The sequence below is a fragment of the Coffea arabica genome, chromosome 7e, assembly GCF_036785885.1.
Source record: "Coffea arabica cultivar ET-39 chromosome 7e, Coffea Arabica ET-39 HiFi, whole genome shotgun sequence".
In the NCBI taxonomy this organism is placed as follows: Eukaryota; Viridiplantae; Streptophyta; class Magnoliopsida; order Gentianales; family Rubiaceae; genus Coffea; species Coffea arabica.
In genome coordinates this window covers 19852540-19868855 of record NC_092323.1, presented here as the reverse complement: position 1 = coordinate 19868855, position 16316 = coordinate 19852540, and the positions used below count along the sequence as shown (strand labels likewise).

At 37.0% G+C, this 16316-nt stretch overlaps 2 protein-coding genes and 1 long non-coding RNA gene across 3 annotated transcripts; all 3 read right to left on the bottom strand.

Moving 5' to 3' along the window:
* Positions 1-704: 704 nt before the first annotated feature.
* Positions 705-1106, bottom strand: LOC113700694 (uncharacterized). The gene has a single exon (XM_027221154.1). It carries the CDS (start codon positions 1104-1106, stop codon positions 705-707), a length of 402 nt encoding a protein of 133 aa, XP_027076955.1.
* A 4088-nt stretch (positions 1107-5194) lies between these two features.
* LOC113700692 (uncharacterized) lies at positions 5195-7009 on the bottom strand. The gene has a single exon (XM_027221152.1). It carries the CDS (start codon positions 7007-7009, stop codon positions 5195-5197), a length of 1815 nt encoding a protein of 604 aa, XP_027076953.1.
* Positions 7010-9681: 2672 nt separating this feature from the next.
* Positions 9682-14184, bottom strand: LOC140011461 (uncharacterized). The gene is made up of 2 exons (XR_011818644.1): positions 13939-14184; positions 9682-9812 (listed from the first exon to the last, which is right to left on the bottom strand). It is a non-coding gene; the product is annotated as an uncharacterized lncRNA (long non-coding RNA).
* Positions 14185-16316: the final 2132 nt, after the last annotated feature.

The window sequence follows — 16316 nt, the reverse complement described above, 5'->3', positions numbered from 1 at the left end:
TTTTTTTCTTTTTATTTTTTTTCTTTCTTCTTCTCTTTTTTTTTTTAGAAGGTGCCCTTTCAGGTTTTCACCTAAAGACATAGACAAGACAATTTTAACCCCAATTATATCAATCCAGTCATATTTTGATAATGAGTAGCATTAGTGAGACAATCTTCTCTGACATGTTTCAGAAAAGTTGTATTTATATCATTTGCCAGTTGACTAAGAAAAAATTTTCTCCAAAATACTGCAAAAGATGAAAATTGGCAATTTTGGCTCTTGTGAGTAGGATCGGATAAAGTAATAAAGAAAAGGTTAAGGGTTGGAAGGTTTGACAACGGATCATATGATGGGTTTGTAATCAATTGAGATAGCATTCTTTCAAAAACTTGCTCCGATCTAGGGTTGGAAAAGGTAAAATCTGCCCCAGTTTAATTCTGAAAAAATTTCTCTATTTTCTTTTTCTCTCTTTCTTTTTCTTTTTTTTTCTTTTCTTCTTTTTTTCCATCTTTTTCTTTTCTTTTTTTTTCTTTTTTTTTAAGAAACAAAATTGCCCCAGTATGGGGTTAGTGATCTTAAGGGACCGCCAAGCGAAAAGAGAAGGTGGTTATGAAAAGCCAAAAGGGAAAATAAATTGGGGATAGAGTATCGAAATGGAAAAATGAGAGGAAGTATGCCTTAAATCCGTCTCTTGCAGTATTTTTAAAGAAAATTTTTTATAATCAAATGAAAAACTTTTTGCACATGTCTGCATTGATTGGTTGGGAAAAAACTTGGCCGTCCATTTCCATAAGAATAAGCGCTCCTCCGGATAGCACTTTCTTAACAATGAATGGTCCTTGCCAATTGGGAGCAAACTTCCCTTTAGTCTTATCTTGCATTGGAAGAATCCGTTTCAAAACCTTATCTCCAACTTCAAACAGACGGGGCTTAACTTTTTTGTTGTAAACCCGAGCCATTCGCTGCTGATAACATTGTTCATGACAGATGGCATTCAACCTCTTTTCATCAATCAGAGACAATTGCTCATGACGTTCTCTGACCCATTCAGCTTCTTCTATCTGAGCTTCCATCAGAATACGTAAGGAAGGAATTTTAACTTCTGCAGGCAAAACTGCTTCCATTCCATACATAAGAGAGTAAGGAGTCGCTCAGGTAGAAGTCCTGATAGTAGTTCTGTATGCCGTCAGCGCATAAGGTAGCTTCTCATGCCAATCCCTGTGTGCTTCAGTCATCTTACGAATGATTTTCTTCAAATTCTTATTTGCGGTTTCGACGGCTCCATTCATCTGAGGCCTGTAAATGGCAAAATTTCGATGTCTGATGTTGAACTGTTCACATAATCCATCCACCATATCATTATTGAGGTTCTTGGCATTATCGGTAATTAATGTTTCTAGTACCCCAAAACGACAGATGATATTATTTCTCAAGAAATTCGACACCACTTTCTTAGTAACATGCTTATAGGACGCGACCTCAACCCATTTGATGAAATATTCAATCGCCACTAAGATGAATCGATGCCCATTTGAAGCAGGAGGATCAATAGTTTCGATCACATCTATTCCCCAGATTGAACATGGCCATGGAACAGTCATACTATGCAATTCTGTAGGAATAACATTACCAAGCACTTGACACTTAACATACTTTCTAACAAAATCTACACAGTCATGCTCCATGGTAAGCCAAAAATATCCTGTTCTCATGATCTTCTTAGCCAATAGATGCCCATTCATGTGTGACCCACAAATCCCACTATGCACTTCCTTCATTATATAATCAGCTTCCTCTTCATCAATGCATCTCAGAAGACCCAAATCAGATATTTTCTTGTATAGCACTTATCCATTTAAGAAGAATCTTGATGACATTCTGCGTAAGAAACCCTTTGTAACCGAATCAGCGTCAGGAGGGTAGGATCGCGTTTTAATGAATTCCTTAATATCACTGTACCAGGGACGACCCTCAGCAACCCTTTCCATAACCAGACAATGCACTGGTCTATCCTGAAGTTGAATTTGTATAGGTTCAATCACCAACTCATCTGGATGTTGGATCATCGAAGACAGAGTAGCTAAAGCATCAGCAAAGGTGTTACGAGTGCGGGGAATATGTATGAGTTTCAAATTTCTGAATTTGTTGGCCAAGCTAAGCAGACTACAATGATACAGCATAATTTTTGAATCACGAGTTATCCACTGCTTAAGCGTTTGGTGCACAAGTAAATCAGAATCACTGAATGCTATCAGTTCCTTGATTTCCATGTCCAATGCCATTTTCAATCCAAAAATACAAGCTTCATACTCAGCCATATTGTTGGTGCAGGGAAACAGTAATTTGGCAGTAGCAAGATAGTGTTTCCCTTCAGGCGACACTAAAACTGCTCCGATTCCAGCTTCAAAAGAATTCGATGCATCATCGAAAAATAACCTCCATCAAGGATACTGTTCACTCATGTCCTCAACCGCTCCAACGAACAGAATTTCTTCATCAGGAAAGTAGGTATGTAATGGCTGGTAATCATCATCTCCTAGATTTTCTGCTAAATAATCTGCTATAGCTTGACCTTTGACTGCATTTTGTGTTGTGAAGACAATGTCGAATTCGGAGAGGATCATTTGCCACTTAGCCATACATCTCGTGGACATCGACTTTTTCAACAGGAATTTTAGAGGATCAGAACGAGAAATCAAGTAAGTGGTAAAATCAAGCAAATAATGTCTCAACTTCTGAGCTGTCCATGCTAAAGCACAACAACTCCTTTCAAGAAAAGAATAATTGGGCTCATATGCTGTAAATTTCTTACTCAGATAGTAGATGGTTTACTCCTTTCTGCCAGACTCGTCATGCTGTCCCAGAACGCATCCGACAGCCTCATCAAGAACAGACAAATACATAATCAGAGGTCTTCCTGGCTGAGGTGGCACTAAGACCGGAGGATTTAACAAGTAAGTCTTAATCTTATCAAAAGCCTGCTGATAGTCTTCACTCCAATCCATCGGCGCATTTTTCTTCAACAATTTGAACAAAGGTTCACAGGTAGAGGTTAACTGTGCAATGAACCGGCTAATGAAATTGATCTTTCCAAGAAAACTCTCCACATCTTTTTGAGTTTTTGGAATGGGCATATCTCGAATTGCCTTTATTTTCGCAGGATCTATTTCTATACCCTTTTTGCTGACAATAAAGCCTAATAATTTACCAGCTGGAGCTCCAAAAGCACATTTCGTCGGGTTCAACTTCAAATTATATCTTCTCAACCTTTCAAACAGTTTCTTCAAATCAACCAAATGGTCCTCGACTCTCTTTGATTTAATTATGATATCATCTACATAAACCTCCATCTCTTTGTGGATCATATCATGGAACAAGGTAGTCATGGTCTTTTGATAAGTAGCTCCAGCATTTTTCAACCCGAAAGGCATCACTCGATAACAAAATGTTCCCCATGGGGTGATAAAAGAAGTTTTCTCTCTGCCTTCTTCTGCCATTAAGATTTGATGATACCCAACAAAACAGTCACCAAAAGATTCAATCTCGTGTCCAGCAGTGTTGTCCAAAAGAATATGAATATTTGGCAAAGAAAAATCATCTTTCGGACTGGCTTTATTCAGATCTCTGTAATCAACACATACTCGCACCTCCCCAAATTTCTTAGGCACTAGCACAGGATTTGATAGCCAGACGGGATAATGAGACACCATGATTATCTTGGCGTTGAGCTGCTTCACAATTTGTTTCTTTATCTTGAGGCTCATTTCTGATTTGAATTTACGAGGCTTCTGCTTTACAGATAAAAATTTTGGATTAGTTGGCAACCTGTGAACCACTATATCCGTAGAGATCCCTGGCATATAATCGTATGACCGTGCAAATACATCTTGAAATAGCATTAAGAATTCAATCATTTCCTCCTTCTGTTTCTTATTCAAATGAATGCTGACTTTAACTTCTTTAAGCTCTGTCTTAGTGCCAATATTGATGATTTCTGTTTCTTCTAAGTTGGGTTTGGATTTTTCTTCGTACTATTTTAAATCCCTTGAAATAGACTCAAATTCTTCCTCAGTATCGCTCTCGTTTTGAATTTCAGATTGCATGATTTCAAGTTCATGAGAGATATCGAGATTGCAGCCATCGAATTTCAAAATGGTGACATCCAAAGGGTCAGAGGGTTTTATTTGTGGTCATCTGAAAATAGAATAGAACATAAGTAATAAATAAATAGCAAATACTGGAGAAGTCTTTCATTTCATTAAATTCAAAAATGCATCGAGACTTCACAAAAAGATAAATATACAGACATGATTGCTATTCAAAGACACATCTAGCCCAAACCTTTATTTCCGTTTCAGCAATTTTCTTGGACGAAGCAAGCTATATTAACTGAAACGAGATTAAAGGTTTTTTTTTTTTAAATGAAAGCAATTTCGTTTAACAAAAGATCCAGACTACCGTCCTATCTGGATATAATCTAGATAAAAGACAATCCCCTTAAATTTACCGAAATTCCCTTCGAGAGGGAAGATAATCAGCAGTCCAGTTCTGAATAGCTCTTTCAGCAACTGACAAAAATTCTGTATTCTCTGATGGTTCCTCCTCACAAGTGGCCCCGACAAATAATTGAGATAGGTACGCTTCAATTTCCTCCACAGGATTCTTCGTTTCTGACATAATCACCTCTGATGGACGAGAAAAAAATATGATATAGCGGTGGGACAGTTAAGGCAGTTTGCTTACCCTTCTTTTCAGCTTGCTTTCGAGCTTGCATTTCCCTTCTATCCTTAACAGTTGGATGAAATTCCAGTCCAAATGTATTCTTCTGCGTCGGGATCTCAATTGGCTCCAAAATTCCTTGCAATTCCCGCCCAAGGCCTTTTCCTATTTCATATCCGTCTCGGATCATCTCTCTAGCCATCATAATACTGGCCTCTGGAAAATCTGATTGAGTCAGCGACTTGACCCTAGATGCCCATCCCATGGAGACGATGTCAGCAACATGATGAGATGAAATTGGAGTTCTTTTTCTGTCTTCGCTTTTGAATTTTGCATCGACGATCATGGTACAGTCATCCTCAGCAAACACAGTAATGAGCTGATCATTCACAATAAATCTCAATATTTGATACAGAGAAGATGGCACTGAATTGGAAGCATGTATCAAAGGTCTTCCAAGCAAAATATTGTAAACGCTGGAGAAGTCCATGACTTAGCAAGTAACTTGAAATTGAGCAGGGCCTATCTCCAATACCAGATCTGTCTCTCCCATAGATTCCCTCCTTGAACCATCGAATCCTCGAACCACAGTTGCAGATGGGCGGAGTTTAATGTCAAGAAATCCAAGTTTGGTGAGGGTGTTCCATGGACAAATATTCAGTGCTGACCCATTATCCACTAAGACTCTTGGCAACAGCTTTCCATTGCAGCGGACTGATATATACAAGGCTCTATTATGTCCGATCTCTTCTGCAGTCAGATCGTCATCGGAGAAGGCGATATGATTAGCAGCAAACACATTCCCCACAAGGTTAGAAAATTTATCCTCCGGAATATCTTTAGGGACTTGAGTTTCGTTCAGAATTTTGAGCAATGTTTCTCTGTATAGCTCGGAAGTCAAAAGAAGATTCAGAAAAGAAGTCTGAGTAGGCATCCTATCCAACTGTTCTACTATTTTGCACTCACTTCTTTTCAACATCTTTAAAAAATTCACAGCTTCACTTTCAGACACAAGAGGCTTAGGCGTCGGGGATTTAACCTTAGCCCGAGACTGAACATCAACTTTGGAGTTTCCTACAATTCTCCTAGACGGGGTAATAGTAGATTCCTCCTCCTTTAAGCATTTTTTATCTCCAATCAACAGAATAGACTCCTCGTAGTTCCATGGCACCTCTTGCAAGTTATTGATAGGCATTTGTTCTGAAAATTTGAGAATGGCAGGCTCTGATATATCCCATTCAAAAGATGGTAGATCCAAAATAAAAGGAGCTTTAGAATTGTCAATCTCGGAAGGCCCTCCTTCTACTATAAATGGCTCATCTTTTTCAAACACCAAAGATTTCAACCTTTCCTCGACATTATCCTTGGTCATGGGCTTTTCAACAGACGACTGTTTTCTCATTCTCGCATGGTCAGCCTCCATCATGCCAAACACCTCAGTTTCATCTACAATGTACTGAGAGGGATCGGCAAAATCTTCATCAGCGATGATAATTCCCACAGTGCTCCCATGCTCAGGCAAAGGATTCTTACTAACATTCGGTCCCTGCTCTCCCTTTCTTCTGAGAAGGATGTCTCCAGAATCGATCATGTCTTGTTTTAAAACCCAACAATTACTAGTGGTATGACCTGGACTTCCAGAATGATAAGCACAGATTGCATGCGGATCATAACCGGCAGGAGGACCTCTGGGATGGAGTTTGGGAGGGATAGTGCCAATTTTTTCAGCTGCTTTTAACTGCTCATACAATTGATCAATAGGCCGGCCCAAATTGGTGAAAGTTTGAAATTGCTTCTGAGTTTGAATTCCACTTATTTGAAAAGGATTTTGAAAAGGGTTATTATTTTCCAGGGTTGGTCTAGAATGGTAAATGGGGCGAGAGTAATTTTGAAAACAAGTTGTGGGATTGGAGGAAAGGGTGAGGTATTCAAGTGACTTGGTCGGGAATGATGAAATTGGGTAGTAGTGTGGTAGACTGGTTGAGGGTTGGTGTAATACGGGTAAGGAAAAGAATAGGTGGGATGATCTGGGTCTGAAAGACGGGCCTTGATCCCATATAAAAGCAATATCATCTTCTTTCTTCTTGAATGAGGGCTTTTTCCCACTGTTGTTTTGATTTTGTAGAGCATCCAATTGCAATTTTAATGCCGAAACATTAACAATCTTTTCTACTTTGACAAACTCATCGTATTCCTCCAACTTGTTAATAATGGCAGCAAATGAACTTCCAGTCATGCGAAAGATCTCTTCAAAGTAGGATGGATCGTGAGCCTTGATGAAAGTACAAACAATCTCCTCCTCAGTCATAGGAGGCTCCACTTTGGCAGCTAACTTTCTCCACCGCTTTGCATAGGTCTTGTGATCTTCCGATGACTTTCTTTTTGTACCCTCCAGTGTTGTTCGTGTTGGTGCCAATTCACAATTAAACTCATATTACTTCACAAAGGCTGTTGACAAATCCAACCAGGTTTTGACCTCTTCAGACTTCAGATTCGAATACCAATCTAGAGCATCTCCCTCTAAACTTTCCGGAAACAGACGCATAGGCAGATTTTCATCATCCATGGGCTTACCTAATTTGTTGGCAAACATCTTGAGATGCGTCTTAGAATTTTCAGTTCCATCATACTTGCTGAATTTGAGAGTTTTGAATCCCAATGGTAGCTAAATACCTGGAAAAAGACACAATTCATCGTAGTCCAAACCACCATGCCTGCTCAACCCTTGATTCTTTTTCATAAAATCATCGAATCGATCCAACCTTCTTAAGAGATCTTTATCAATGGGTGTAGATTGTTCTTCTACCGTCGCCTTCCCTTGAGATGCAGTATCTAATACAAAAGGCTCTGTAATGTGGTGGTGGGTTCCCTGAGGGTTGGGGGGAACGTTCAAATTGGTTTGTGGATGGGTTTGAGGGATTTGACTGCTGGTTGGGTTCACCAATATATAATTTGGAGGCATATAGGAAAAGTTTGAGTTTAATCGAGTAAAGGTATTTTCAAGAGGATTGGCGAAAGGAGGAATGAAAGTTGTTTGGGTATTGGATGTGTGGGGTGGTTGATAGTCTTAGGCAGGTGGGTGATTATCGATAGGTTCTTGGTCGTTGGGGACACCACCACCACTATTGCTTGTGACCAACTGATCAATTACACGCCTCTGTGCGGTCATTTCAACACTTAACTCATTGAACTTGCCAAGTACCTCACTTAACTGAGCTCCCAATGCTGTGAAGTCCGGCGACATGACCATAGCAGATCTTTTCAAAATTTCTGGTACTGAACTCATGTTTACAGGCTATCTCAAGGCTCTATTTCGAGATCTGGTGATGATAGGACTTCTTCGGGTAGCTATTGTGAGAAATATAATTACTACCTGAGAATGTAGGAAAACCCTTATTAGATACCCTTCTTGACTGACTGTTGCCAAAAAGAAGAAAAAGGTAAAAGAAAAAAGACAGGAGTTAGTAACGACTAGAATAATTCGGATGCATGTCCTATTGGGGAGTCCTTTCTGCCAAGGGTAGGCCTAATATGATGCAACACCTTCGGGGTAAAATCCCAATTCCAAACCTGTAAGTGAATGTAGGAATCAAAGTAGAACTCCTCACTAAATACTGACAAGTTTAATCACTTTTTACAGCTTTATTGATGGTTCAGCTGACCGTTTTTACAAAATCCTTGTGCCTCGCTAAACTAGTACATTGAAACTCCCTAAAATTTCCTATACTAAGTTTTCGAATTCCTTCTTGAATTTTGTCAAAGGCATCCAGTGCTCTTTCCAACTTTTCAATTTTTCTTGTCTCCCTCTTTAATTGTGATCGGGCATCCTCCAAAGTATGATCGGCCACTATGAGTTGAAATTGGTAATCCTCGAACTCTTTCTTCAACTTGTTTATCTGCTCTTCAGGGCTAGTGGGAGTAGATTGTGACTTCTCTCTTGCTTGTTCGACTATCAGTTTGATCCACTCATTATATTCTGGAATGATCTTTGGTTCCAATTTGTTGACTTGATCCAAGTGCAGATCCTCTAAACCACGAAGATTTTCCCAAGCTTCCAATACCATGCTCCGACTCTCAGCAACTGTGTTGAATCTGATATTTCCAATCTCTCGTATCATCGGAACTCTTTGTGGATACCCAAATTGCCTCATGACTCATTGCGGAACATATGCGACCAATCCATTGGTGTTTGCTAGGGGGATGAAATTGTGTTGGGTAGTTGTGAAAATCGGATCCTTAACTTTTGTCCAATCCAAAACCCATTGTATTTTATCGGGTGTCAAATTATCGAACTCATGAATAAACTGACTCGGAGATGCAATTCGATAATACTTTTTGACCCTTTCTCGATGTGATTCGATCCAATTCTCTATAGGAAGACAAGATCCCAGAGGATTGAGCGTTCTTTCCGCTAGATACTCCATTGCCCACATTTGGAGTATCAAATTTGACCCATAAAAGAAACCTCTCTTCTTTTGGCATTCAGTAGCGGCAGTGAAGATGTCGGCAATAATTACAGGCACCAAGGTAGGGATGGTTCCATTAATTCCTAAAAACAGACTCTGAACCATGTTGATTGTGAAAAATGTGATCTTTCCATGCTTCTACGGGAACAATAATAGATTGACCAAAGCTAACCCAAACGCTTGCACTCGCTTCTCTTCCCATTGCTCTTTACTTATGAAAAAATCGGTTCGGTACTGTTCATAGGACCCTCTTTCTCCTAATCGTTCATACAGAAACTCTAACGGCCACGATCTCGCATCCGGATGTTGGTTCATGCTAGCTTGCCTTAATCCCAAAAACCTATAAAACTGTTCCCTTATTCCACTAGTTGGATATATCATAGGATAACCTTTCTTAGGTATCTGCAATAATCCTTCTATTTCTTCTAAAGTTGGTGTTAGTTCGCATTCACCGAATCGAAAAATAGAACCTTCTGGATCCCAGTACCCAAGTAGAACTTGAATAATTGCAACATTTGGAGTTATGCTTAGAAGACTCGGTAAATGTCCCACATACTTGAACAGCCTCTTCACTTCATGTGTTATATTATATTTCCAGTCTGTTAGTTCCCGAGGTATCTGGTTCAGCATTCTGCACGGAGCCATCTGAGGAGGAATTTCACTTTTAGTACCTTACATCGGGATTTTACCCCGTAGGCAATACAAAATCGTAAACATGCAAGTCTCATTAGATTACATATCCGAGACAAAAGGTGGCTTATTCCTACCGTGGGATTCCCTATGTTGCATTCCCTCTATGGTTAATGCATGATGACAATTTATTAAAACATATTAAATATACAATGAAATAATTGAAATGTGACCTAAAAGTGCCCCATTTAAATGCCGGGATAAGCTTAAAATGATGTGTAGTACATATGCATATGCAATTAACTAAAATTTAAACATTCTTGATATAAGAGGCGGTCTTATCCTAAACGAGTACCATGTCAGGACTCTTATTTCTAAAGTTTGTGTATACAGAAAAAGGAAAAATAAGAAGAGATTAGTTCAACAAATAACACATAACACGTTGAGACAATAAATGATACAAGAATGAAAAGTAAATAAAGCGAAGAAAGAAGGGTGAAATCCCTCCCATCGTGTCTAATGTTACTACTAGGGTAAGACAGACTCTACCCTAGGCAATTTCTAATATAGATGCATGAGATTTGGCTTACTAATGCATCTAGACTCGATAAGGTTTTAAACTCCCGAGCCTTCAGACCAAAAGGTTAAGGGTCATCAATTTCAAGACCTTCGGTCGGTGACTTGAGTAATCCCTTAGGCACGCTATGGGCGCAGAGCACACCATCCGCCTACCTAAGGAAATCGATCTTAATCCTACAAGGAGATGTGGGATGGCGCCCACGAGAAAGAATAAAAATAGGATAACAATAATGCATGCACGTATGATGTGCTTTTTTTTGAGGGGAGAGATTAAAACATGCGTGAAGGCTCTAAAGTGGTATTTCCTTCCACCCAAGATGCAAGCGCGATACAAGTATATATAAACATAAAATAATGAAAGTAAATAAACAAATCATCGCATACACGGATATCAAGAGACAGTCGCGTGTGTGAAATGCAAAATATATCCTAAAAAAGAAAAATACAACCTAAAACATCCAAATATGATAAATAAAAGGGTTAGAAAGAGAAAAGATAATTAAACCAAGTGTTTCGACTCTCTAGCATCCCCAGTGGAGTCGCCAAGTTGTCGCGCTCCTTTTTTGCAATGAAAAAATAAGAATAAAAGGTATTTATAAAAGATATGATTTTTATTTAAAAATAAGTGAAAAGGACCTAAAATGGGACTTTAAAAAAATGCGATAATTTGGGTCCAAAATTTAGTCTAAAAGGGTTTTTAAGAAAAAATAGGAGTCGACACTTGGTATTGAGTTTGGGTGTACCAAGTCACCCCAAAGAAAATATTTTTTGACAAAAATAAAAATAAAATAAGATAAAACCCTTTTTAACAACTCCAGATCTTAAAAAAACAAGAGAAAATGGATTTAGGAGTCACGATTGAAGAAAGGGAAGGCAAAAGTTCGATCAACTCAAATCTAAGGCACCCTTTCAATCTAGTCTAAGTTAGTTACGAGGTTTAGTCAAAATTTTCCTAATCTAACCCTTAATTTTATCATGTTTGGATATTTCCTACATGGATGCAAATCTAAAAAAATATCGAAAATGGCAAAATGTTTATTCAAGGGTTTAATTGATTCAATCGCATTAATTGCGAAGGCCAAAATGATACCTTGAAAGTGTCACATGTATGCAAATGATGAAATTAAAAGAAAAGAAAAGAAATTAAATTATATACATAGATATAAGTAATGAAAGAAAAAGGGAATGCAATGTAAGGGGTGCGGGCGGCAAAAACTCGTGACATAATTTTCTTATATAGGGATTAATGGGGTATTTAAACTAAAAAGTTATAATCACTCATTTTCCATGTTCAAAGAATAATTTTCCTAACATAGACAAGCAAATGATCTAATTTAAATGAAATGCAATTCTAAATGATATGATTAACAAATATAGAGGGTAAAGGATTGAGGATAATATAATAGACAATATCATGCAAACGAGAAAAGATCCTAAAAATATAAAATATGCATGAAAATGTAATGAATATCAAACAAGGATGAATCTAACGCACGAATGATATAAGGGTTTAGCATTGGACTAACTCATTTCTAAAAAAAACCTTACTAGCGTTGGACTAGCAAGTAAGCGGAGGGAGAAGTCACAACTAGCGTTGGACTAGTGTGGTGACGCCATGCATTAATAATACATAGTAAAACAGATGAGGCATAAATTAAAACAAATAAACACATAAAAGCACATAGCACGTAACACGTAAACATAATATCTAGATGCAAAAATTCTAAGAAAAGCGGATAAAGCATATAACACATAAACCACATAAACACACAACCTATCTACTACATCGGGGAGACTAACTACAACCTAAAATGAGAAAATAAATAAAATCCTATCTATCCTATCTATTACAACAGGGGACCTAATTACAATATAAAAAGGGAAAAATATAATAAAACAAATATAATAATCCTATCTATTACATATTTTAGGTATTTAAATGCTTCTCAAATAATTATAAAAAAAATTAACTAAAACAAATATAAGGAAATTTGAATGAACATTTAAATCAAATAAATAAAGCATATAAAAAAAAGTAAACACATAGGAACACATAAGAGCACATAATTGATATTGAAATAATAATAGGGGTACCTCCCTTTTGAAGTGGTGACTAAATGGAGTCGAATTACCCTATTTATATTCAAAATGAACAAAAGAATCATGGCACCAATTTAATTGAAAAAAAACAATAATAATAATAACAATAAAAGTACTAAATTCACCTTAACATGTTAATGTTACAGAAATTTAAGAACATCTAAAAATTACAAGTTAAATATACTCAAAAGTAATATAATTAACTATTAAAGAAAAGAAACAATCATAATAAAAGAGAGTCAAAATTCACCAGGGACTGAATTGTAAATATTGAAGAAACTTTTGGGGATAAAATTATATTTTTCCAAAGTTTAGGGGTCAAGAATTAAATAAAAGATAAAATTAGGGACAAAAATGCAATTAATTAAGGACCTAAGTGAAAGAAATTTAAAATGTTCTGGGCCACAATGAAACTACTCCAAAGATCAGGGGCCAAAATGTAAATCGTAATCAGATCTTCTTAAGAAAACAGGTCACTGGGCCATTATTTATTTCTTTGGGCCAAAAACTATCTAAGCCCAGCCAAAAATCCAGAGAAACGAGCAGGCCAGCCTGTCATTTTATCACTCAAACCCGACCCAGAAATGCATGGGTTCTAAACCTCCAGCCCAACCGAAACCCAAAAGAAATAAAACAAAACATAACCACAAGCCCACCGAAAAAAAAACTTAGCCCAAACCCCTTTGTTTTTCTTCTTTTCTTTTCTTTCTTCTCTTTTTCTCCTTTACTTCCGTTTCTTCTCTTCTTCTTCGGCCAGCTGAAGTTGCTTCTTCAGCTGGTGGCCATGGTGGTCGCCAGTGGCGCCGCCGCCACCGGACTGCCGTCGCCGGTGGTCGCCGGCGACCTCTCCGGTCACCGAATTTCACCAAAATACATCCCCTCACTCGATTTTTCGCGTAGAATCCGTTTCCGATATTAGTTTTTACAAAAAAAAAAAAAATTCGAAAGTGACCAAAATAGCAAAAGACAGCCCAGTTTTTATTTTTTTCAAATCACCATATCTTTCACCAAAAATCATAAAAATTATAGTACAACACTCCTTATGATTCCTACAATACAACTATGATTTTGATTTGACAAGAAAACAACATAAAAAGGCTAAATTAAAGCAAAACAGCCCCTAAAATTCATTTTTCTTTTGTTGCCTTTTAGACTACAAAAATGACACAAAACTTAATTAAACAAACCCGCCAAACCAGTAACTAGTCATGATTATTCATTTTAACAACAATGCATGTACAAAATTAACATTTTAATCCGATTTTCCATCTTGGCATTTCTTCAAACGGTTAAAATGCATACATAAGAAACATTTCCTTTTCCTAAATCTGGTTCATGCCATTTCCCAAATTTTAACAATACAACAACAACAATGCAAGGCAACAAAAACAGGGGAAAATAAGCAACGAAATATGAATTAAATGTGAAAAACGAAACTAAAAAAAATAAAGAAAAAAAATACCTCAAGAAGATTGCAATCACTGGTAGTTGAGGTTTGTGATCAGATTCCTAAGCCTCAATGGTTTGACAATTTGTTTCCCCTTTTGTTTGCCAAAATGCCGAGAGAGTATTTTTTTTTTTTTTGAGTGGAGTCCTTCGTTGTCTGATGGTCTTGTCTGTTCTCCTCCAGAGAGCCGAATGAAGAGTAAATTGAGGGGAAAAGGTGGGGAGTTGGTATCTTTCTTGTCCAAGGGATGGTCTCCCTGTGTCAGAGCCGATAGAGTACATTTTTTTTTGATCCCCAAATTGCCGTTTTTTCATCAATCAGTCCCCGAGAATAAGGAGGGAACCAAGGGATTTTTGTCAAATGGGTTTAGTTGGTTTTTTTTCTTTTTTTTTGTTTTCTTTTTTTTCTTTTAAAACAAACCTGCAAAAATAAGAAAAATGCACATAAAAATGTAAGAAAATAAATAAATTATTAAATAGAAAAAATTCAAAAAAATATTAATATTTAATAAAAATTTGGTGTCTACACTTAATATATAATTTATCACATATGTAGGACACAAAAACCAAATCAAAAGTACAAGAAAAAAATAAAAACCTGCAACAACTCGTCATCATCCCAACCCTACTTTAATTAATAGTCGCTTCTTTTCTTTTTTCCTTTTCTGATTCTCTCTTTCCTGCCTATAACCCCATAGTCTCTTTCACCCACCAACTACACCATCATGCTAACCTATTCGAAGTGTTTATTTCTTGTCTACCTTTCTCTTTCCGTGGTACTTAACTATCAGCCACTCTTGTTTATTTCTTCTTATATTATAATTTGTATACATTGAAGAATCAAAACTTCCAAATTTGCAAATTGAGGGAGCAAAGAAAAATTTCATGGTCAAATTAGATGGAGATGATGAAGATGGTTGTGATAGAAGGGAAAAAATGAAATTAATGGGCTATGGTTGGAAGAGAAAAAGGAACGAATCTGGGTTATGCTATTATGTCTATTACACACTAGAATCTAATATCTTCATTTGGTTTTGGTTTTGTTTGATTTACAACTACTGGTGGTGGTTTGTCACTGATGATCTTGATCCCTGTCTTTTGATGCTTACAAAATAATTGGATATTACTAATCTCTTTTCAATAAGAAATCCTTTTAGTTCTAAAGAAATTTGGTTCTAAGAACAAGAGCAATTGAAAGAGATAAAGGAAGTTGAAAGCTGTCGGACGCTCGTGAAGACAACACCAGACGTTCGATAATCAATGCAGAACTTCGGACACATGAAGAACTCCATTACTGAACGTCTGAAAGAATTAAGAAATTCCTTCTAACTCATTGTCTCTTTTGGACGCAAGCATTAGAGGTACCGGACGTCCGAAAGAATTGAAAAAGATTTTTCAAACTCTCTACCTACTTTCGGACGCATGCAATACTCCCAACAACTAGTTGACTCTTTAGCTACCTTCTATCCATTGGAAGCATTAATGAAGCACTTTCTTGGTCTCATATAAATAGAGTATGGTCAGAAATTTTAAATAATTTTTGCACACTGAAAATACAAAAGATATAGAGTAGTTTTAGTGAGAAAACACTTTCCAAGGAAGATTTGTAGTTTTGGTGGTGTGAAGTTCATTGTAAATTTTTCATTTGTGAGTGAATACTTCAATAGTGTAGATCTGTGGGGGTTATCCTGAGGGATAGTAAAACTTCCTAATTTGATCGAATGGAGCTTGGGGCAAGGAGGAAGTGAGTCTTCCTTTGTACACAAGATTTGTTGTATTTCATCAACTTGAAAAAGCTTGTTTGAATTGATCTCTAAGTTCAAGAGGAGCTTGGCAGTCAATTGGTTTGCAATTCCTTTCTTCTGATTTACTTATTGTTATGTTGTGATCCTTAAATTGCTTATCGCTTCTACTTCTCTTAAGTGATATTGTTCATTCATTGATTGATTTATTGTGTGATCACTTAGAAAAAAAGGTAAATTTCATATTGAGTAAAACGTGCTCATAACTTGATTAACTTTTTAATAAACCTAATTCACCCCCTCTTAGGTTGTTTTCTAGCCTAGCAATTGGTATCAGAATTTGGTCTCCTAGAGATTAAACTCAATCGGTTTAGGAGTAAATATGACAACCAACAATGCAATATTTTTTAAAGGACAATCTGTCACTAGACCTCCAATATTTAATGGGTCGAATTATGTGAGTTGGAAAGAAAGAATGATTATTTTCTTACAATCGATTGATATTGAATTGTGGTTTATTGTTAATGAAGGTCCATATGATGCCTCTATAATAGATGAAGATACTCATCGACCAAGACCAAAGACCAGAAATGAATTGACTGGTGATGATAGAATCTACCTCACCTTTAATGCAAAAGTTATGAATGTGTTA

Excerpts from the sequence above, each read along its gene's own strand:
- LOC113700694 (XM_027221154.1), bottom strand. The coding sequence starts at position 1,106 with ATGGAAGCAGTTTTGCCTGCAGAAGTTAAAATTCCTTCCTTACGTATT.
- LOC113700692 (XM_027221152.1), bottom strand. The coding sequence starts at position 7,009 with ATGACTGAGGAGGAGATTGTTTGTACTTTCATCAAGGCTCACGATCCA.